This window comes from Gavialis gangeticus, unplaced genomic scaffold (assembly GCF_001723915.1).
Source record: "Gavialis gangeticus isolate Ggan-Ray unplaced genomic scaffold, GavGan_comp1, whole genome shotgun sequence".
Classification (NCBI taxonomy): domain Eukaryota; kingdom Metazoa; phylum Chordata; order Crocodylia; family Gavialidae; genus Gavialis; species Gavialis gangeticus.
Window position 1 is genome coordinate 124,454,877 of NW_017729024.1, and position 22,463 is coordinate 124,477,339.

At 44.1% G+C, this 22,463-nt stretch overlaps 1 protein-coding gene across 1 annotated transcript in view; it reads left to right on the forward strand.

Annotated features, from left to right (window-relative positions):
* PGM5 (phosphoglucomutase 5) overlaps positions 1–22,463 on the forward strand; it is a 201,287-nt gene that overhangs the window by 133,562 nt on the left and 45,262 nt on the right. Inside the window, exons 7-9 of the mRNA XM_019517663.1 lie at positions 2,650–2,765; positions 14,141–14,276; positions 16,402–16,585. Of these exons, the coding sequence (XP_019373208.1) occupies positions 2,650–2,765; positions 14,141–14,276; positions 16,402–16,585 (436 nt within the window). The remainder of the gene's footprint in view (positions 1–2,649; positions 2,766–14,140; positions 14,277–16,401; positions 16,586–22,463) is intronic.

Below are 22,463 nucleotides of genomic sequence, written 5' to 3' on the forward strand. Positions count from 1 at the left end.
CAGGGAACATGCACGGATGACTATAACTGAATGAAATGAAAAAGAAACAAATACTTTTTCTGTATATTTTTTCCTTTTTTTCAGTTGTCACTGCTGTTGCCAATTTTGCTGCTTCCTCCTTAGAGTTGGTAGACTTTTCCCTGTGTAAATATTTCAAATAGCAAAAAAGACAATTAAAAAAACACATAAATAGGAAACATAAAGCATAGGATCTGACAGAGGTAATCAGGAGCATACGTAATAGCTGAAACCACTTTATATATCATTTTTCTTTAATTTGACTTAATGGAAAATTGGCAGTGCTCCTGTAATTTTAACTGGGACTTTTTTAAAGTGGGGAAGGATCAAAGTACCTTCTGAGGAAAATGTCTCTCTGGGATTTAATTTATAAATATGAAAATGGAAATCTAGATTGGAAATCTTAAAAGCAAAACGGTCCCTTTGCTAGTTAGTTAGGGCTTTGTTGAGCATGATATTTAATATGTTTTAAATCTCTGCGGTATTAAAGTTAGCATGTGTTTTGACCACTCATATGGTTATGCTTACTATGATCTCTAATGTAACTGTCAGCCCTGGCACTGCACTGGAGTCCTGAACCACGAAGCAGTTGGACAATAGCTAAATACCTGTTAATATGATTTAGAGATACTCCTTCGATGAAAGACATAACTTTGCACTTGAACATGCAAACACTTATTTTTTAAGTGCAGTTAATACATCCTAAGTGCAACATGGGATATGGCTCTTAGTGAAAATCAAAAGCTGTGAAATTTTGGGTGATCTTTTCAAAATAATGTAAGGTTTAGGGGTCAGATTTTTAAAGCTATGTTGGTATCCAGCTTTTCTGTGTGCTGGCGTTTGCAAATTTGTATCCTTGGTTATCTTCTTCATTAAGAATTAAGGAAGAAAGATTCATTTTTGCATCTTGACCATTGGTTTCTTCTACAGTATTAGCGCCATAGGTGATGGTCAGTACTGTACAAGATATGTCTTTTGCTGCATTTATTATTTATTACTTTAATCAAATGAGCAAGAGAGAGATATTTTTTAAAACAAAATATGAAAAGGGTTCTCAATTCTACAAATATACAAACATGTACATAACATACTCAGTTGAGTAGCTTTGCATATTGTGAAGTGTCTGGGAGACCATGGCCTAATTTGGTATACAGTGGATGTTTTTACGGAAATCATACCTTCTATTTTAGCCAGTCATATTGCATATCTTTCTCTGACATTTCTCCTTCTTAAAAGGTGAACATGGAAAATCCCAGACATACAAGAAACAGTATTAATTCCTTAACATTGTGGTCACAGGTTTTTTTTTTTCCTGCTGAGAATGCTAGTAAATTATATTAGGTGTAGGCAAGCCCCAGCAGGCATGCCAGAGCATAGCACATAAAAGCATGTACTTGGCACTCACACCTCGAGGAAGGGGCTAAGGCTGCACTACCACAACAAGGATCAGGTCCCTTGCGGCTCCCCCTCCATCCACCCCAGCATATCAACATCTTACAAGTTGAGGTTGCAGGTGTTTTTGGGACTCTGCTCAAAAATGGTGCTGACCCCCCCAGTTATTTTTGTAATGGTTCTGTTAGCTTCCACATTTACTTATTTATTGTGATTTGTAAAAGAAAAGTATTTCTACTCTTAGAAATACTATTACAGAATAACACAATTTACATTAAAATCATATAGGGTTTTCATATAGTCCTTGTGCACTTTTAAATGTTAATAACTTAGGCTGTAGGCATGATAGGAACAATCTGTAAATGGCATTTAAAAGCAAATGTATTAAAGTTTTAGGAAAACTAGAGTACAGAATGCTCGACTTTAACATAACCACCATCATGATACGGTGCTCAGTCCAATCTTCCAACTCTTTGAAAACATTTCCCAGTTGCTCTTGAGTTACTGCACTAATTGCATTGGCGATCCTAGCCCTAAGTTGCACCAAAGAATATGGTTTTGACAAGTAAACTACACTTCTAACATGTCCCCATAAAAAGAAGTCCAATGGCGACAGGTCAGGTGAATGAGGTGGCCAAGTAATTGGTCCACCTCTGCCTATCCACTTCTCCGGGAAAACATCATTTAGGAACTGTTGTACATTCAGAGTGTAGTGGAACGGAGATCCATCTTACTTAAGAATAAATTTGTTATTACTTCTGAACTCTAGCATTCTGTGCTCTAGTTGTCCTAAAACTTTAATACATTTGCTTTTAAATGCCATTTACAGATTGTTTCTATCATACCTACAACCTAAGTTTCTAAAGTTTAAAAGTACACAAGGACTTTATGAAGACTCTGTATAATAAATCATGTCCATCTCTACAATCTTGATTGACCTGCCACTAGCAAAAGTAGGGGTGCCAAGTTCCCTACATATCTCCAAATGAAAAGATGTGCCTTGTACTGTATCCAGAGGATTAACACATCCAGGTTTTGGGTGAATATGAGAGTCAAAGGGTGGTACCTTTCCATCTCTTTGTCTTTGTTTACATAAAAGGACATGTCTAAAATGGACATGAGGTATGACAAGTGCCAGAACATCTCTCAGCTCTAGAGATGTATGGTAAAATCTTGCATCTATGTGTAAAATACTATATGGTCTTAATTAATGGTGGGATTTATTGTGCCTTCTTTTAGGGTGGCAAAGTCAATGAAAGTCCCTGTGTATGAAACACCAACAGGATGGAGATTCTTCTCAAGCCTGATGGATTCTGGACGATGCTCACTTTGTGGAGAAGAAAGTTTTGGCACTGGTAAGTAACCAATAGACAAAACTTCCCATTGATCCTTTGCAACAGTTATTCTCTCTTTGTTTTCTGGACACCAGTAACCTATGGTTCTTAGGTTATGGGTTGAGAGACTCAAAGTCGATTCCATAGTAGAGTTGACCAGGAAAATTGGACAGTCTACCTTACGCCTCTAAGTGCCACATGACCAGTGCTGTAAAAAGTGAGTAAAATAGCAGAGTTTCAGTAGTAATAACACTTGGATGGCCTGTTGCTGTCCTTTTTGCCATTCCATACTATAACAAAAGAGGCCCAGAAAACTGTTCTCTGGTCTTACTGTAATATAAGCTTCTCTTCATAGGGTGTCAACAGTGGGATGGATTTTTGTGCATGTGCAGATGGTTCTGGTTGAGAACCACTGTCATCATGAGGATCCATGGAGTAATTATATGTCTGTATGTATTAAATTGATCCTGTTGCAGGCATCCTTTCTGATGTTGTCTTATTTTCCAATAATCTGAGTGACAAAACCATCTCTATAATAAAGCTACTTTAAGGTATTCCACTCAGAAGCCACATTTTTCCAAACATATTGTACCTCAACTGCCCTAGCAGCTAGTAAAGGCAGCGTGTAGCATACAGGATGCAAAACAGATGAAAAAGCCACCATGAATGCAGAATGGCCAAAGCCATTGTGCAAATATGTAAAGTATGCAGTATGGTCTGTAAGTCTTCAGGTTAAAGGTATGTTTGGGATGTGAGAATAATCTTTAAAAAGTATGTGTTTGTCTCTTCTCTATGTTAAGTGGCTGTTCAGGAGTTCCTCATAGGGTAGGGTTTTTTGTTTCTTTTTTAAGTTGGCTTATGTGCAAGAATTTTTTTTTCTTGTACTTGGAGTACACACAGATAATTAAATGCATAGCGTAGCTGGTTAATTATTTTATATTATGGTTTTAATTCTAGGAAGTTATTTGCTGTGTGGAATAACTTCTCTGTTACTACTTTTCAAGGAAAGCAAATACCATGCAATGGAATTTGGGTAACAGCATCATGATGATTTGATTAGTTAAGCCCAATGATAAATATGTTGGGTTAGTTCAACCACAGATAACCTTCTGATCCCATTATTCATGTTGAACAGAACCTAATTCCATGAATAGTCTCCTTGGCTTCAGCAGACCGACTTGTGGAATAAAATACTGTAGTCCCTGTAGGTGTATCAGACTCTGTCCCAAAGGGGGTATTGTAGATATTTTAGATTTATCCTTTTGTGAGAAGCCCGAGAATTTGAATTAATAACAAGGCTTTTCTTTTGCTTGATGTGCAAGTATGGACTAGTTTTCAGAGCAACAGACTGGAAACCTGGACTTTTGGGTTCTCTGCCCATTTCTGCCACTTGTTTGTTTTGTGGCTTTGGATGAGCTTTGCATGGATATTTTTCTAAGGGCAGTCATCAAGGTCTTTGAAAGGCCAATGTAGAGAGTAGAGAAAGTAGGCATTTTCAAGTAGACTGGGAACTTTGTTTCCTTTCAGAGTATACTCACATTTGCACCTGCACAAGTTCTCCATATCCTGATACTTCAGGTCGGTGGCTAAATCATGGAATATTCAACCATTCTGCTGTATAATGGTTTCCCATCCATCTAGTGCCAGTTTCCCTATTCCTAAACATTGTAGTTTCTCCCTCTTGTCAAAAGTCAGTTAACCCATACTTCTGTAACACTCCTGTTGGGCACTTGTGATCCCCTGAGACAAAAACATCTTTTTTCAGACCCTGAACCGAGAAAAAAAAAGCCTCATTCCCAAGTGGTAAGGGTACCTACTTGCCATTTTCAGAGGATCCAAAGGAGTCAGGAATTCAACTTCTATTTTAATGGATTATGTTTAGTAAACTCCATTAGGTTCTTTAGAAAATTCCAATCCATGTGACAAATGGTGTGGTGTCTCCCTCCTGCTCTGATATTTATGGCGGATCCACACCAGGGATGGGCCTGAACCTTTGCTCTCTTCTTGTATGATGCATTCTTGAATTTCAAAGGTATTTAGACAAGCTATGGTGACAAACCAGCCATCCAGGCCTCTCATGCACGGGGAAGGTGGCTCCTGACACATACACACCAAAGAAGTACAGCTGCAAGCTAACTAGTACCAACCCATGAGCATGGGTCCCAAGGCATACACTCACCCATAATTGGAACAGAGAGGGTATCCTTTCTCAGGACTGGCCCAAGGTACCTTTTATCCAGTCATACCAGTGGTTGATAGTGTCAGGGATGAGCCTGCCCCTCTGTATGACATGTGTCTCACTGAACTCAAGGAAACTCCTCTGTCAGACTAGGCGCAGACCTGTCAGATGAGGAAGACACAATTGCCTCTTCTCCTAGGCTTTATTCTTCCTTACTTTTGGGTTTCCTTCCTGCGGGCTCCACAGCTAGATCATACGCTGCTTTTCTCCCCATTTCTCAATCACCTAGTAATCTTTTTCTCCCCACCAGTACCTGTACCCACACCCCTTACCAAATATTCTCCTCTCCTGGCACTCACCAGGTAACAGGTATGAAAGTCTCCAGGGTGTCCAATTTGTACTTGAGCCACTAAATTAAAGTCAAATGGTTCTTTGCATCAGTCAGCTTTTGACAAAGTAGGTCCTCATTTCTCTTTGCCTCATCTTCCCCGTCAGTTGAATTTACCTACGTAATCCTGACAAGAGCCAACATGTGATATGGACTTGTATTATTACAAGTCTTTTTCTCTTTAATGCGATGGCCTGGACAGCATTGTTCTTTATCAGTTTCTGCCAGTGGTGGGAATTTGAGTTAATATTTCTTAATATTAACTCAGTGTCCTTCATCGTCTCTCTTCAGAGATGTGAAACTTGGCAGTTTCTTAGTTTTCAGCATATAATATTTAAAAGCATCTACCATCCATTTGAATAAAACAATAACCTTATTACTATGTAAAAGCAGGAGAGGTTTTACAGACTGGCATCTAAATTATCACATTTATTGTCATACTAGCCTGAAAACACCAGAAAGCAAATGTTGTATGTTCAGGTAATACATAAAACCCAGCTGTAGCTAACAATAATGCAAAGCCCTTGTCTAATAACATCAAGGGATTTTGCTTTAGCCAGTAAATAAAAGCAAATTTTCTGCTATAAAAGGACAAAAGCATTTGAAAATGTCCCATAGGGCTGTGTTTCCCAGACTTGTTTTCTGGCAGCTACTCTTGGAGCTAAACCAGTGCTTGAAAAACTTCTTCCATTTTTGTAGCAGCGTGCGGAGTTTGTCAGCTGAGGTTAGTGACTTGCTGATACTGTGAGTAATGCCCGGAACACAGTTCAGAGAAAGGTGTCAGCAGCAGCAATTATTATCTAAATTTCATCAGCAAACTATTAATCAGAACAAGGAAAGTCAGGTACTTGATTTATTTACCTTTGATTTAAATCACTCTGGCAACTGCTGCATCTAACTTTTATATGTTTTCATACTTCATCTCCAAACTTTCAGATATCAACAACTCTGGAGGCTTTCTGCTGAAAGCTTACTAGGAAAAAAAGTTAATGGAGGAGCTGTATGCTGATTTTAATTACCTTTGTGGAAATCCAGAGGAACTCCATTAACTTAAAAGGTTCAACAGATCAAAATGACCCCTGAAATCTCAGATTTCTTAAGATAACAGCTAGCTTCAAACCAGTGGAGATAAATTGTAAGACACAAAGGAATTGCAAACAAATATTTCTCCATTAAGTACAAACATTTGTTTCAGTTTGATTTTGCTTTTAAAGACTGCATTTGGAGACCTTAATGCCCCTAGTAGAATTGGCTAGCATAACTTGTGGGAAACCTTGAAGATATTTAGTTGAAAGCACATATTATGATACATATATGCTCAGAGGTTTTACTCATGATTGGGGCCCTAATGGGGTAGGCACTGTACAGACACAAAGTAAAAGGCAGAGCCCTTGCCTCAAACAACTTACAATAGCAAAGACATTAGAATAGGAAAATGTTTGCATTGGCTTAGTCTGTTTCCAAGGCCTTTGGTTTCCTGGGATCCTACACAGCGTAAATCAGTATGACAATTTACCTAACTAGTTATGAACAAGAACCTGCTACAATCCTTTAAAAAAATGTTTAGTCTGAATCTCGCCCTAATACTTTGCTATCTTTTGCCACTTTTACACCAAGAAATATGTAGCAGGTTAACTTAAAAAAAAAGAAAAGCAAGCCAACGATTTGTCCTTCACAAGTCCTATGTAGCAGTTGTCATTGCTGCGTTTAAGTATAAAGCAGTCATCATGGACAAGATTGTTGTTTCTAGCCTCGTGCTTCCTTCCTACCTCCCAACCAATCTGTTCATTAAAATCACAGGCCAGAATGCACTGATGCTTCAGGACTTTTCAAGAGAAGTATTCCATGGTGCATGCAAACATGCTATTAGCACAGAGCAATTAACTCCCCATATCGTGCCAGAGTTAATTGCTCCCAGGTGCCGCGTTTGAACATGCACCCTGGATCGCAGCATGTTGAGCTGGGTCAGAGCAGCCCCAGCTGGCAAGAGGCCTCGGGGGTCAGCCTGCCAGCCCAGGGTTGCTCCAACCTGTCTCAGTATGTTGTGGAGGGGCTGGCTGGGGCATAAGTGTGCTCTGGTGTGGCTCTAGCTGGCAGGCAGCCCCTGCATGGAAGCACCCTTTTGCCACAGCCAGCCCTGCCAGTGTCTACACATGTGTTGCTGCACACTAAAGGACTCTACCGTAGGATAAATACTTGCATTTACAAGTACTAACCTGCTACTGAATTAGTTTCCTGCAGCCTAATTATGCCTCATGTATAAATGTTGAGACTTTACTGTGGAGCTAATTAGATGGCACTGCAGTAAATGTCTCATGTAGATGCGCCCACAGAGAATTAATCTTAGGGCTATAGTATGCTGAACTATGAGCCGTGAGTGTGAAGGAAGCAGTAGCAGTATCACAGCCCTGGAATACATTATGTCTGGGCATCTTTCATTTGGAGAAAATAGTGCAGATCTTTATTTGCTCTTTGTTTCTCTGCTGATTTTTCTTTTGCATAGAATTGCATCCAATGTATAAACCAAAGCAAAAATACTGTTAACAAAGCTGAAGGAACTGAGCTAGCTCAGGCCAAATACTGCAATAGGACTAGAGAGCGAAGATGACTAAGTACACAGAGGTATTGTAAGGTAAGGACATGTTTAGCCCAAAGAAGTGGGATAATGTTTTTAAAGCTGCAAAAAGAAATAAAAAAACTGAACAAAACAAACATGCAAGTAAAGAATATGCCAACCCATTGCTGTTGGAAATACTGGGAAAAGGAAAGCCGTGCTAAAAGATAAGGAAACAAAATAAACAGACTTTGAGAGATCCCAAAGGCCCAGTAGGGATTTTACTATCAAAGAAAATACTTCTTGTGTACATAAAAGTATTGTTGCTGTGTTCAGACCAGACTGGTGTTTTTGTCATTGACTTCTGGTTCTGGACAATTTGGATTGCTTCCAGATTTTTCCATCCAGATTTTACCTAGAATTTTTTTCTTCCCTTCCCTTTTTTGAGGGAAAGGAATAAAAAAACCAGCACCAAGCTGTATGTCCTCCTGAAGGATATGCAAAGGACAGAGCACATGCCGAAACCACTAAGTGAATCAGAAGAATGATACATATATACACTCACCCCTCTTCACAGAGATTTATGAGTTTAGGCCTTGCCAGCATAAGGCTTGGAGCATACAGAGACCATTCCAAGAATTTCACTGCCCATGTTTCACTGGACCATTTTGGTTTATTGAACGCTTGTGAAAGATTTGTTAAATCTGAATTCATCTCATCTTTGGTTGCTAGTTCAAAGCCTTGTACAGATAACTTGGTATACAGAGCATTTTCCTGAATGAGTAATGTATGCATGTCACTACGTATATCATATTTACTTGCATTTACCTTTACCCTGGATATAATATGCAACTGTTTTTGAAAGGCATCACACAGGAAAAAAGGTCTTACTTAGGTAAGTAACTGAGAAGCAACAGCTAAGGGAAAATTTCCTACAGCATCTGCTTTTGCACAGCAATGCAGCTGGAAGGGGCAGCTGTCTGAAACCAGCCTGCTTGTCCTGCTGCCCTCCCCCCCGCCCCCCATAAATGTGCAAACAGACCCAGACTGCAGCCCGTGGATTGATCTGGGCTGGGGTCACTCACCAGCAGTCTGTGCCTGCAGGCTGCACTATCTGCCACCCACTCTGACTGTGGGAATGGAGGATGCAGAGTGGAAAATTAGGCAATGGTGGCTGCAGCTCAGCTCTGAGCATCATCCCTATGAACCTTCCCCTTCTGCCAGCGCAGGGATGGGCTGGATCTGGCTATGGACTGACCTCATATGGGTCAGTCTGGTGCAGTGGATCTGGTGCTATGCACTGGGTTGAGGGCTATGCGCTGAATCCAGCGTACAGAATGTGGCCAACCCGGCATGTGCCCCCAGACCCTGCTAGAAATGTAGCCAACCTGGCACATGATTCCAGATCCAACATGCTGCATCTGGTTGGTGTGTGGGGTCAGACTGGGCCCAGACCCTGCTTCAGAAGAAGGCGAAGATTTGTAGGGATGGTCCCTGAAGCTGAGCTGTGGCTGCTGCTGCTGCCTGCCTCCCTTCATGCCCTGCATCTCCCACAGCTGGAGGGAAAGCGGTAACCTTGGCTTCTGCTTGATCAATCATCCTCTCATGCGGACTTGGCATAGCATGTGACCCCAGACCTGATACCCCAGATCTGACACAGGGTGCCAGGTCTGGCCACAGACAAACCACATGCACCAGCTTGATCTGCACATGGGTTTGTATCATTTGGCTAGGGGAGGGAGGCTTCCCACAGGTTGGGAAATTTGGTGGTGGGGGAGCAGTGGCAGCATTGTCATGGCATCTAGAGCAATGGCAATTAATGCTGCCATCGCCCCTCTGTCACCAGATTCCCAGACCTATGGGGAACTACATTTCTTGCCTATAATACGCACCCCAATTTCTAACAGCTGGTTTTGAGGGGGAAAGATGCATTTTATATGTGGGAAAACATGGTATTTAATAAATCATGCTGTAAATGGGGAATATGTGACAAAGGAATATGTGATTTGTCATATTGGATCAGATCATTGATGCATTTAGTCACATTTGTTAGTAATACCTGTTGAAGTACTTACAGGGCCTGCATCCTCAAAATATCTGAAAGCCTAAACCCCACAACTCCAGGAATTGGTACAGGGAGCTCGCAAGAGAAGTTCCCACTTTTATATAGGGAATGCTGGGGATTAGGGTCACAAGCCAACAGGGTAGGGAGAGGGGGACAGACACAGGTAAATAAACATTAATATTAAGATACTTACACTTAGGATCTGGTTAACAGGTAGCAAAGAGTGACACTGTGGTGCAATCACCCAAGAACAGGTAACCAGTAGAAAATACTAACACTGGGATATATGCACTTGAGAACCTTAAGCCCTCCTACTGCTCCAGAGGGCTCCAAACCATTCTCTCGTCCAATAAAACACATAATTGCCATCTGCCCGGGCTCCACATCTGAGACCCACTGATGCAGCCTGCTCTGCCACTCCTTCCAAACTCTTTTGCTGCACGTCTGTCTGTCCCTGCTGCAGTGACCTGCACTCCTACGCTGCTGCTTCTGCTCCCCCTTTCTGCCTTCTGGGAGTTGTAGTGCACATTGCAGTCCATTCTTTCAGTCCGCCAGGGGCTTCTGGGAGTTGCAGTTCATACTGCAGTTCCTTCCTTCAGTCCTCTGAAGGCTTCTAGGCATTTTAGTTCATGTTACAATGTTGCAGTACATGACATTCAACATCACAGTATATTACAATATTTAAAGTCTCAGTGAAAGACACCCCGCAATACCGTCCAGCTCATAATGATATACGTTATGGAGTTGACAGGGAAGTTACTTATCCTTCAGGTAAATAGCTCATTCTCTGGGGAATGAGATTTGCTTCCCTTTATGGTCTGAAATTGCAAAACTCTAAGTGTTCATAAAATTATCCTGCCCTTTTTATTCTTATTCATTTTTATTCTTATTGTTAATATTTATCCTTTGATGGCATCCAGATTCTAATCAAGGGAAACAAGTGTATGGTGGCTGATGCTGCTGTTGTAGCAGCACTTGGAGCACCCAGAACTGGTGCCAAGGGTGGATCCAGAGCGGGTGCAGTGATGCAGTTGCATAGCCTTTTTGATTCCTGTTCTACCCAAACTTTAAAATCAACTGCCTGGGAGAGACTCTGGCATTTCTATTCAGGTAGTGCTGGGAGAGTCAAATGATGGCATGGCTCATTATCACCTCTCTGATTCCTGTTACGCTCTCTCTGCTCCACAGGTGTTAACAACCCTCTCTCGTTTTTAATGGTCTTGATGTTTCACTGTTCAAACTATCCTTTCTTCTGCAATTTTGCTGTCTGTTAGCCATTCCTGGTAATGCATCTCTTATGTCACAGCCCTGCAGGCTGTTTTTAGCTCTAGGTAAACACCTTATCTCAAGTATGGTAATATTAACTCAAGTGTAGAAATGACTAACAGTGAAGTATTTGAAGCTTGGTCAAGATGTTAAAGAAGGCTAGATTTTGTTTATGACTCTGAATAAGAGATGTACACTTAACTATGATGACTACAGGATTAACAATACAAAGCCTTTGACTATTTTTGCCTAGTTATATTTTTTTAACTTTATATACTCTAACAAGTTAGTGCACATTCTAGCAGTTCTATATTTTGCTTTGATCAGAAACTGAATAATATTGTGCTATCCCCTACAATATTAGTAAAGCTTCTAGTTTCTACTTAACTAGAAATAACATGTGTCAAGGTCTGTGTGATTATGTGCCACATCATCTGCATCCTCCTTTTCAAAATCCTATATCCACCCATGACCGTGCTCAGTGTGGTGAGCACTGTAGTAAAAGACACTTTCTGCTTCTGGAAGCTCAGTCTTACTGTCAAGTAGAGAATGAAGGGCAGAAGAATGTCAGTATTGTTACCAGCATGCTGGCCACTGTGCAAATGCATTAGTCCCTGTCCCAAACAGCTGTCCAATCCAATAACAATATCTGACTCACCGACCTTGTATGTTAGTGAGCTTCATGGAAGGAGCATAAAATGCATGAGGGAAGATTTCTTTCCCTCCCTCTCTGCCACTCCCCCAAAAAACATCAACTTTGGCATGTCATGCCTTTCTGATGGTTTCATCTATGTAGTCTTGATTATAGTAGTAAGGTGGTTATTTGTATTTAGCTTCCTCATTTCTGTTTAATAATGTGAAACAGCCTTTAAATATTTCACATAAGGGTCTGAAGTTCCCACGTCATTTGAGCTGAACAGAGAGGGGTGAGGTGCCACCTCTTGTTACACTGATAGTGTCTGTTTTTTGCAAGTTTGCATTAATTGTGTTGTAGCTGCAGTACATCACTTTACCTTGAGACCACTATATACTTTCACACACACAACGTAGATTTTACAGGGTATTATTAATAACAGCAAAATTGCAGAATATTCTTGGTAGGGCAAGATTCCTAGTTTGTTTGTTTTTACCTGCAGACATTTTTATATCCTCTCTGATGTCAAGGTTGCATTGCTTTTCATCTGGGGGATTTTCCTGTGTGTGTTTTAATGGCATACAGATTCTACAAGCAGAAACAATGCAGGTAGAATGTGCAGTGATTTTATAAAGTGGGTATAGCTTGTTTGCTCTCAGCAAGCCTAACTAATAAACTGCTGTGTGTGTTGGGGGGCGGCCTTTTTGGCAGGCAGGCCACAAATTAGCCCTACACATGACCTGAGTGCCACTCCAATCCCTTTCCTCTGCCTGATCTGCTGCTCTGTTTTCTGTTCCCTGCTCTTTGCCCTCTCCCTCATCTCCTGATCTGCTTTCTGTTCCCTGCCCTATCTGCTGGAGTACATGGCTGTCCCTCCCTGACATGCCATATGCCACGCACAGAAGCAGCCCATGGCGCTTATGCTGCAGGTTGGCCACCCCTGCCCTACATGATTAATCTTGATTTTATTTTTGTTATTGCCTTGCCAATATTGACAGTAATTGATAATATATCTGTTGCCAAACTGGAGTTTAAACTTAGCAGCTTCATCCCATGGTACCCTTGTCACTTCTTAGATTTGTCTCTCTGGTCAAACTTCATACTCGGTTAGAGTCAGATTTTCTGAAATTTCTCATCTGTATCAACTTTGTTGCAAGCATCTTAGGTCTCACTGCATGGTTATTTCATTAGAATACACTTCTTTGTGATTTCTCCATACTGCCGCTGCTTCCTGCCTCCACTCCAGAGGGTGAGACAGTGTAGTACTCTGTGCAGGGAGCTGAGGGTGATACCAGAGCTGGCTTGTAAGGGTTGAAGGATCATGCCTATGTGGTGCAGAAGTATGGGATGGCTCCATGCAGTGGGAGGGGTGCCTACACAGGCATACAGTGCAGCGGTGGAGGGTTGCACGGTGGAGCAGTGGTACCCACATGGGCATGAAGTGCAGCGGGGGAGGTGGTAGGAGCTTCCATGTGGTTCACAGCCTGTAGTGGTGCAGCTCCTGGAGCATTTGGTGCCTGAGGGCTTAGAGGTTAGACACAGCCCTGGCCTATGGGTAAGCAGTCTCACTGGGTGGGAGGGAAGACTTAAGCTCAAGTCCCTACTCTGGTTGATAAAGTTCAAGGACTTGAACCTCAATCTCACATGCCAGGAGAATGCTATATCACTGGGCTACAGGATATCCTAGGTGAGTCCCCTGAACAGTGACCTAATAACTGTTCTGTGATGTGCCTCCCTTTGTTTCTGCTTTTTATCCTGAAAGGTCTAGTTTGGTTTCTGAAGTAGAGCAGGAATTTCAAACATCTCAAAAACTCTTGTGGGACAGAAAAACAGTATCCCATCCCTGACCATGACTTTGGGACATCTGGGGAGACGTGAAGGTGCAGTTGACTTCTCATTTTAAATACTCCAGTTAATGACAAGAATTTTGCACATCAGAGCCAATCCTGGGAAACAATGCCAGATGTGTAAAAACAGTCTTTAAATTGAGCAGGAATCACAATGGTTAAAAATATAAATCCATTGATAGTGCTTATATCCAGCTAATTGCCCATCTTTCTCTCTCAAATCTAAGTAATGTGTATTGTCATATATAATATGGGTGTCGGTATACCTTCCACTAGGCATTTGTTTTGGCTGTCACTCTGGAAAATATCAGCATTATTAAGCATAAGGAGAATGCATTGCTGATTATTGTATCTGTCTAAATCATGAAATTAAAGGAACAGCTGCTCTGTGCTTCCCATCTATTGTTTGCAGCCTATATTGTTACTTAGCAGATACTCCAAATAATGTAATGTTTCTATTAAGGATCTGACCACATTCGAGAGAAGGATGGACTCTGGGCTGTGCTAGTGTGGCTTTCAATCCTCGCTGCTCGAAAGCAGAGTGTGGAAGAGACTGTCAGAGACCACTGGACAAAATTTGGTCGCCACTACTATTGCAGGTAAGAGTAATGATTATAGGGCACAAGAGGCTATGTAGTCCTTTGGATAGTTCTGGTTCAAGTGTGGCTTGTTTAGCTTTGTTCACTGTAAGTATGGCTGCATGTTTAGCAGCACGTGAGGCATTCATCAGGCATGCACACAGAATGAAATCTTCCATAAATTTATGACCATTCCCTCTTTGAGGATTCTGTTAAAGTCATTTGCTTAATGAAAAGCCAGCATAAAAGTTTCACTTATGGTGTATGGATAGTTGGATTTCACTAACAGTAAATGGCTGAAATATTCAACGTTTACTCTTTCAGAACGAATAGTGGGGTTTAGTGGTCTAAGCCTTAGCTTGTAACTTGTACTAGATTGCATATGGAAACAAAAGTCTAAGTCCCAGCCCTAGCAAGCTTTACTCAGCTCTTCATTTTTTCAGCATAGATAAATTGAGTGCTAGGAGCTTTATTGTAGGTGGACCCAGTTGACAGGACTGGCACCCACCCATCTGCTCTTTTTATGGGCGAAAGTTCCTGCATAATTCCCATTTACCCAGAGTTTGAACCATGTGCTGCACCCTGGGTAGCAGTGGCAGCAAGGGCTGGGCCAGCTGTGGTACCTAAAGTAGCTGAACTGGTAGCAATGGCAGTGGCTGTTTATGCAGTCCCTCTGTGTGGGTACCTGGGGGTGGTGCCACCCATCATTTGTTATACTGCTGCATACACCTCTGTATGAGACCTCAGAGGAGAACTGAATTGGTGCCATAGGCCTTGTGCTGGCTCCTTCTAAAGTGGGTAAATTTTGTCCCGTGGAAATTAAGCAGCTGTCAAACAATATAATCAGCGCCCGCAGTGTTCCCTCTGACCTAGCGGATCTCTTGTCAGCCTTGCCCTTTTCTCTCAATGCAGTTTGGATCTCAACAGTAACAAAGTTCAGACCCAACCACAATGTTCATCAGACATCAGCCCTTTTCTTTCAGGGCTGTCACTTTCTTTTCTGCAGGGGAAAAGTGAGGGAATTCTAACCCACACTCCCTTCTGGGTTCCAGCCAGAAAACCCTTTTCAAGCAGCTAAGGACTACATTTTATGATCCCTCAGTGCTTCTGTGAGCTGATTTCTGCTTTTCCTGATTATCAGTCTTTCTCACAACATTAATCCTGTAGCTTCTCCCACCCTCTTGCTCTGAAGCATTCCCATCTGCTGTTCCTTTCTCCGCAGTCCCTCAATCACAGCTGGCGAGATAATAAATTAACCCTGCCCCTCCATTAACTTTCTGGACTGCTGTCATATAAAGTCTCATCACAGCAGCCCATAATACTTTTTGCATAAGCGTTGTCACTCAGAACACGCCCCAAAGATCCCTCTCCCTTCTCAAGCTATTGAGCATGCAAGGTGCCAGTTGGTTGTTGCTCGACACTTCCGAGCTGGCTCCCTATTAATGATGCTATTCACATGGTTTGTTACACATAATAGGAATCTGTCAAGTTAAACAGTGTCATCTTTGAATAGGGTGTATTTTGCTAATAACCTCTTAAAATGTAGAATGAAAAAGTGTATTGCTTGTGTTGTTGGCTTCTGCTGACTCACTGAGGTAGGTGGCTTGAACCAGAACTATGGGGGAACATAATTTTCTCTTAAACTGATTACATGGATGCTTGTGTTTAATACAACTTGGGGTTTGGTTGCACAAGCTGTTTTGTACTAGGCACTTTGGGAGTTTGTACACGGGGTCCAGGAGTGGAGGCTGCTTTAATTAGAACAGCCCTGAGAGTGTCTCATGTATCAGCATCCCCATGCTTAAAAATGGAGGTAGGGGTGCTTTAACTAAAGCGCATTCAACAAGTTTCAGTTAAAGTGCCCCCACCACTATTTTTAAGCACAGGGTGCTGATACAAAAGATGCTGGAGTGCAGGAATTACCATGCTCCAGCAGACTTGATTAATCACACACACTGTAATTAGTGCATCGGAGCAGCCTCACTGCTCATGCATAGGCACCCTTTGATTGCCCAAGTGGTTTTTCATGTCTGTAGTAAATTCCTAGTGGTTGAGTATACCATGCTCTGTGAAAAAGAGCCTTTCTTTTGCTTATATAGTGTATATATTTATTTTTGGGTTTTTTCTTTTAATTTTTACATGCAAGATTTGATTATGAAGCATTGGATCCCAGAACAGCATATTTCATAATGAGAGATCTGGAAGCTTTGATCACTGACAAGTCATTCAGTCATCAGCAGTTTGCTGTTGGGAACAATATCTACAGTGTGGAAAAAACAGACAGCTTTGAATATATGGATCCCGTAGATGGCACTGTGACCAAAAGACAGGTATGAAGAATGTAATTTTTCCAAAGATCATGGGTGTGTGGTGTGAAACCAGTAAAGTTTTACAAATGATATACACTATTTTAGGCATTGTTTCAGCAGTGATTTTCTTTGGTTAGTGTTAATTTATAACAGTGGTACATTACAGTACGTATCCCCCATTTAAGAGTAGCCTGAATTGGAATTATATTTTGCTCTTTCTTAATTTATTTTTTGATTTGACAAGGTACTTCACAAATGGTAACACATTTGCCATGAAGCCATGGTCATGCCATTCTGTTCAAGTCTTTATAGTTTGCATTCATCACTGAATTTAGATGATGCAAGTAATCCACCTCCCATTGAGACGCTCTCTTTGCATGTATTGTTGGTGTAACAAGATATGTTCCTGTTGTCATATCAAAGCCAAGTGGAAAAAAAAAAAAAAAAAAAAAAAAAATCACTGGCATAATCAGATTTTGCCTCTTTAAAGACTGAATTTTGATTTTTATTTCAAATGTCTTTTCTCACTCTTACTATTTGTCATTCTTGCCCAATTCCGCAGTTCAAATAAAAATGAAAATTGCTTTACTTTAAAAATGAATAAGTTTAAAATATTATAGGGCTAGTTTTCAGATAACCTTTAAAACTGGGCCCCAAAAATCAGTAGAATCAGTAGGTACATGTTTTTATGATACATTTTTTAAAAAAGCGTTCTAAAATCTTTAGGGTAGAATCTGTCCCGGGGGGGGGTGGGGGGTGGGTGTGTGTGTGTGTGTGTGTGTGTGTGTGTGTGTGTGTGTGTGTGTGTGTGTGTGTGTGTGTGTTATTAGCCAATTACCCATCATCAGTGATGGATTTCAAAGGAGTGTTTACATGGCCAGCCCTAAAGGGTGGCCCTGCCCCTGGCTATTCTGTTACCCCTCATTGGAAAGCCACAGCCCCCCCAGCCCTGCTGCTGCCTCTCCCTCCCAACTCACTGACCCCAGCCCTGCTAGTGCCCCTCACTCACCAAACTGCAGTACCCTGCCCCCACGGGCCATGCTGGTGCCCCTCACTCCTCACCTGCAGGCTCCCACCCCCCATCCCTGCTGGTGCCCCTCACTCCTGACCCACAGCCCCCTGGTGCCACCAGTGACCCGCCTTTCCAACCCACAGTCCCCACCCCGGTGCCCCACACTCCCAGACCATAGCCCTTCCAGCCCTGCTGCTGCCCCTCACTCGCAGCCCACTGATCCCAGCCCTGCCAGTGCCCCCACACACCAAATTGCAGTACCCTGTCCTCCCTCATCCCTGCTGGTGCCCTGCACTCCTAACCCACAGTCCCCTGGTGCTGCCAGTGACCCACATTCCCAACCCACAGTCCCTCACCCCCTGATGCCCTTCACTCCTGACCCACAGCCCCCTGCCCCCAGACCTGCCAGAGGGGCCCCAGCTGTCCCTGTCCTGACCAGGCCAGAGCACAGTTCTGATTCATGCAGGTGGTGGCAGAACATGTCTGGCCCCAGCATGGGCTGGAGGGAAGGAGGGGAGGCTTGTGGCACTTCTTGCCTTGGGAAGAGGCTACCGCACCACACCAGGTAGCCTGGCCACAGCACCTTCCCCCTCCTTACCCCTCCCCCTTTCATTACCCCACACGCCCTCCCAGCATCTCGTGGCTGCTCAGTCCCTACAAGCACAGGCCCTGGCCCTTGTGCTTCCGGGTCCACTCCCCACACCCCACTTCTGGTCCAGGGCCTTGCCTCCCCACTCCATTGCAGCTGCTTCCAGGGAGCAGGGCTGGGGTGGGGCAGGGCAGACCAGTGGTGCTGCTCCCCTCCCCCTGCTTTGTTGCCACTGCATCCAGGCCCTCCAGAGTGCGAATAAAGCATTACAGACAGACAGACTAAGGCTTTTATATATATAGAACCCCTCCCCCCCCCCAGGGGTAGGCAACATTTTTTGGCTGGAGTGCTGAAAAACACTACAATGCCTACCTTGGAAGGTGCTGGAGTGCCGGCATGCCAGAAAAGCAAAATGTGGTGCAAGGGCAGGGAAATGGGGTCAGGGCCACTGTGGCGAGGGAAGGACTGGGGGAGCGGCCCCAAACTACCAGGAGGAATGGGGTTGGACCCGAAGCAACTGGCGGGGGAACAGGGTCAGGGCCAAATTGGCAGGGGGGATGAGGGGAGCAGGGGCTCAGGGACAGACAATGGTCTCTGTCCCTGCCAGCCCCCCAGGTATGGGTGAGGGAAGCAGCCCTGGCCCTGAAGCAGCAGGAGTGATGGTGCAGGGAGCGAGCCTGGCCCCAGGCCTCTGTTCCCACTCCCCTCCCCACCAGCAGGAGGCAGCGGCAGAGTAGGAGTGGGGCCAACATCCCCCCTGTTCCCTGCAGGCCATGAAAACAGAGTGGATGGAGAGGAGGAGGAGACAGGGCCAGCCCTGCTGGCCACACCCCCCCTTCAGGCAGTGGCAACAAAGTGGACGGGGGGGCAGGGCCAGCAGATGGAGGGGGGTCAGCCAGTCCCAGCCCTGAAGTGGTGGGGGAGAGAGGGGGAGTGGGCCTGGCCCCAAAGGTGAGGGGGGTGGGGCCAATCACAGACCTCTGTCCCCGGCCACCCTGCTCCCCCCGCCTGTCATTCTTGACAGGCAATTGGCTAGTATATGCAAACAATAATTACTAGTAATAAATTTTGCTGCTAATTGAAACCTTTGCCCATAAGGTTTGGGGCCCTATTGTACAGGGTGCTGTACAAACCTGCAAACAAGGCACCTGTCACAGAGTGGGGCCTAGAAGCGGCCGTGATCCCGCTAGTGCCCCCTGCCGCGCCAATTAGGAGATCCAGCACCCTCTTATTCTCGCCCACCACGTCTTTGATCTTATATAGTTTTATATGGGAGGCTGCCTTTGATCTCCTGGTATCTATGGGTGACTTGGTGCACCCCCAGCCTTATGGGCTATGCGTGCCTCCTACCTCCCCTTTAGCATGCCCCAAGCCTTGCAGTTATTCTGGACGTTTGTGTGTCTCTGATCTATGCCCTCTCCAGGCCTTTACCCACGCGCCCTGCCCTCTCTGGGCTCCTGTTCGCACGCTCTTCTCCTCCTGGCCCCGATCCGCACGTCCGCCCCTCTCTAGGCTTCACTCGCGCGCCTGCCCCTCTCTGGGACCCTTAACCGCGCGCTCGCCCTTCCCGGGGGCATCTATACAAAACCGGTCCCGCTCCTATCTTATGCTAGCCCTCCCCGGGCTTCACTCTTGCGAGCTGGCCCTCCCTGGGGCCTATGCCATGCGCCTCGCGCGCTCTTGCCCTCGTTGGGGTCTGTCTTGTGCCAACCCGCACCTGGGGCTCAGGTGGCACACAGCCGTGCCTGGCCCCCTGACCCTTCTCGGGGTCCTTATGCCACGAGCCTCGTGCCCGTGGCTCGCTCCGAGCCTGTGTCCCCGCGCTACTCGCGCCTGTGGCTCGCTCCGAGCCTGTGTCCCCGCGCTACTCGCGCCCGTGGCTCCGGCTTTCACCAGCACCGGGGCTCAGGTGGCACGCAGCCATGCCTGGCCCCCTGACCCTTCTCGGGGTCCTATGCCCTCACTGGGCCAAGTACTGCCCTCTCGGGCTGGGGTCTCAACCCCACACCCCACACCACACCGGTGCCAAGCCACCGTGCCTTCAGGCACTGCTCTGTGCCCTCAAACAGGGCACCCAGGAACCCCCAGACTACTGGGGAGTTTCCGCGAGGCCTCCTCACACCCCTACAGCCTCACCCAGTCCTCTGGTGATGTACACAACTAAACCATAAGCCTACCAGCTACAACATAACAATCAGCCTACCAGCTATCCCATAAAGTCCAGGCCCTCTTGGCTCTCTGGCCAAAGCCTCCCGGTCAGGCTTCTCTTCACCTTCACCATAATGCAGCCCTCTGGGTGCTCAGGCTGCACTACTCAGCATAGCTCTCCTGCAAAGCTCTTACCCCTCAGGCTGCCAGAAGGGAACTGCCAGCCAGGCTCTGGCTTGGCTGTTTATAAGGGCCCGGCCCTGCCCCCTTCTGGTCACCTGATCAACCTGGTTACTCCAGCAACCCGCACCTGAGCTGCCCTGGCAATTAGCAGAGGCCCTAATCCCTACTTAAGCACGGGGCACCTGAGTGCCCCCGTGACAGCACCCGTAGCAAAGTTACTGAAGTCCTAGAATGTCAGTACTATGAAATCTTTGCTGATGTCTGCACTTACCTGGTGCGGCAACAGGAAGTTCTGGCAGCAACTGCTACTATCAAGCAGCCAAAATGCGTGCATACTACTGTCTTGCAAAGGGTATTATGGGAAGGCACCAATTGCAGAGTAGATTTCGTCAGCCATGGGTAATTGTGGGATTGTCTAAACGTGTCTTCTGCTGGCCACCAGGCAAGTGCATAACCTTTTATTCTGTTCAGTAGAGAGAGAAATCTCTCAACAGAGTGGGGGGTTCTGCTCATAGCATGGCTTCAGGTGTGAAGTTCTTAAATTCTGCCTGCAAAACCTTAGTGTAGTTTAAGCCATAAAAAGGGAATCATTTTACAAAATGCAAATGATCCAATGTAATAACTGTGTTGATCGGCCAGAGGGTATGATATATTATAGCCTACAGATGGAAAACACACATATTTTAATTGGAGATTGGTGATTGACTCTCAGCGTTTTCCTAATCATCCCTTATTTTCAGGTTGGAAAAGGTTACTATCCATGCAATCTAATTTTTCTGTTTTTGTGCTTGAGTAGTAATCAGGAAACAAGCACTGGAAATGCTGGAAAAAGTTATTTCACACCTCTCTCCAGAGATAAGGCCAAAATTCTCTGCTCCAAATGATATTTCAATCCTGCATCCAAGATAAAGCCTTTCCTCTGAAAATACTGAATACAGCCTATTGTGCCTAGGGCCATTTAGGGTTCATAGAGGAACAAGTGAAAATTATGGTACTATAAAATACTAAAAAGTAAAACCACAGCCATGTTATATGGCTCTGACTTGTGGACATGACACCCTGGCCAATTTATTGTGCCTGGGCCAGATTTTTTGCTAGTGTAACTCTACATGCATTGTATTTTTAAACAGCATCTCTGAGTATTACACTGAAATGCACTCATAGATTTGCCTGCCTGATTTCTTGCTGGTACCAACATTTAATTGTAAATAAGATAAAAAGATAAATCAGATACTAAGAGTACACACATAGGAGTTTTAATCTGGCTAATATTTTATGAGGTCAAATTAATTAATTCATTTCACTGGAATGCAATATAAGAAAGGTGAGTCTTTGTTAAGTTAGTTTTAAGGCCTGCCTTTGTCACATCAGCTTCTAAACCAGTAGATCAAAATCTCTGTTGGCATATTTGTCTTCTGGATGGCATACCTACAAGGGACTCAGTGGCATTGTAGGAAGGCATATTGATGATTCAATTATTTACACTGAACACCAGCAATTCAGCCCCATTCTTTGTGGAGCTGATATGTCAGAGTCAGGATTGTTTTGTGTTTGTTTAGGCTTTTTTTCTCCCTTTTATGAATTCTTCTAGCATGTTATAGCACGTCTAACTATGAGGGTGGTCAAACATTGGAACAGGCTACCTAGAAACATCATGGATTCTCCATCCTTGGACATTTTCAAGAGCAGGTTAGACAGACACTTGGCTGGGATGGTTTAGTCAGAGATGATCCTGCCTTGAGCAAGGGGCTGGACTAGACTATCTTGTAAGGTCTTTTTCAGCCCGACTTTCCTATGATCTGAAAGTGGCCCTAGTTCCAATGCAGTCTGAACAATTTCCATTCATACCCGGTGAGAGTCAATCCCTATGCTGTTTAAAATCTCCTTCACTGAGGACAACACATCTTCTAATATGCCAAGGTAATTGAAACTAACATTGTGTAGTAATTACAATGTTGATTTATTTT